The 1420-nt window shown below is 38.0% G+C and overlaps 1 protein-coding gene across 1 annotated transcript in view; it reads left to right on the top strand.

Moving 5' to 3' along the window:
* The first annotated feature begins 878 nt into the window (after nt 1-878).
* Nucleotides 879-1420, top strand: part of LOC107082674 (kelch-like protein 10) — a 5200-nt gene continuing 4658 nt past the window's right edge. The window contains exon 1 of the mRNA XM_015371460.1: nt 879-1012. Coding sequence (XP_015226946.1) covers nt 879-1012 — 134 coding nt within the window. The remainder of the gene's footprint in view (nt 1013-1420) is intronic.

Below are 1420 nucleotides of genomic sequence, written 5' to 3'. Positions count from 1 at the left end.
CAAAAAAGTACTCCAGAGTGTTGTTCAGCATGGGGGTGAGTAGAAAATGAAGGCTAATCATGTTTTGGGTGTACTATTCCTTTAAATAACAGGCTTTATGTGAGACAGGTCCATATTTTCAATATTAGCGTCTGCAAAAGTGAAAGTGTCTCATCCCCTCGACTCTCTGCACTCGCTATTCAGCAGCACCAGTGTCATGCTAAAAAAATGCCAAAGCTAAAGCTGCGCGTATTAATTAGCCGCTTTTTGAATGCATGTATCTCCAGTGAGATACTTTAGGGCCCTGTTACACCTTGCCGATTTAGCCAGCGTACGCCTGACGTCCCAGAATCTTCTAATACGCTAGCATACGCTGCACTTTCTATGTATTTTTTCAATTTTGGCCGTATACGTAGCATATTCATAACAAGTCCTGAGCATATTTCCAGCATATTTTACAGCCTAACTTATGCATAACGCACAGCAGTGTAATGCCCATGAAATGATGCTTGTGCATGTGCTTGTTCACCCCATTTAGTGAATGCAAAAATATGATAAATGTAAGAAATGCAGTTTGCTACATTTAACTGGCTCTCAGTCATCCTTGGAAAGACCGGATCCACCACACTTTTGAAAAGGTTGAGATGCTTCAGAGAGCCCTGATTTTTAAACAGCAGTACCTTGTTTACATTAGAACAAACATAGTTTTGTTGACAAAATTGTTTCCATGGTAAATATAGTTGAAAACAGACACAGTGTAAAATAACAGTTTTGAAATGATGAGAACAAAATAATTATTTAAATAAAAACAGTTGAGAGCCAGAAGCTGAAACCCCGGTTTGGCAGCAATAAAGCATTATTTTTTATCATTTTAAAACATTTAAAAACTTTTCAAAGCAATGGGCACTGCTTCTAATAACGTGTGGAAGGAGATGTACCTGGAGGGAACTTTGTGCGACGCCATGATCAGAGTCAAAGATGCAGAGTTTAAGGTCCATAAGCTCGTCCTCATGGAGCCAAGCGCCTACTTCAGGTAAACAACTTTATATCTTTAAAATTAACTTTTTTTAAACCATTTTTTTTGCTGATCTCAATCTATAAAGTTATAGAAAGGCTATGAGGTTTTAAAGATACTAAATTAACATGCCAGAACTGAGCCAAGTTGCTCAGTAATAGCCATAAAATGATGCAATGTAAAAACATTAAGCAGTGATGGTTATGCTACGTTGAGTTGCAAGCAGTAAAAAACGAAAATGTAGGACTAATTTTACAGCAGAATATAAGTATAGAAGTGGATATAAGTATATCCACGTCTAGTGAAGGGGAGGAACAGTGGCGGATCTAGACCAAATGTACCAGGGGGCCAGGAGGGGGCCAGTGTGTTTTCATGGTGCCACAGAAAAGCATTACATAAAAACTACTTAAAGTATAAAAGTATAAA

Source organism: Cyprinodon variegatus, unplaced genomic scaffold (genome assembly GCF_000732505.1).
Source record: "Cyprinodon variegatus isolate N-32 unplaced genomic scaffold, C_variegatus-1.0 Scaffold58, whole genome shotgun sequence".
Lineage (NCBI taxonomy): Eukaryota > Metazoa > Chordata > Actinopteri > Cyprinodontiformes > Cyprinodontidae > Cyprinodon > Cyprinodon variegatus.
The sequence above is the reverse complement of the archived record's forward strand: the minus strand, read 5'-3'. Positions and strand labels throughout refer to the sequence as shown.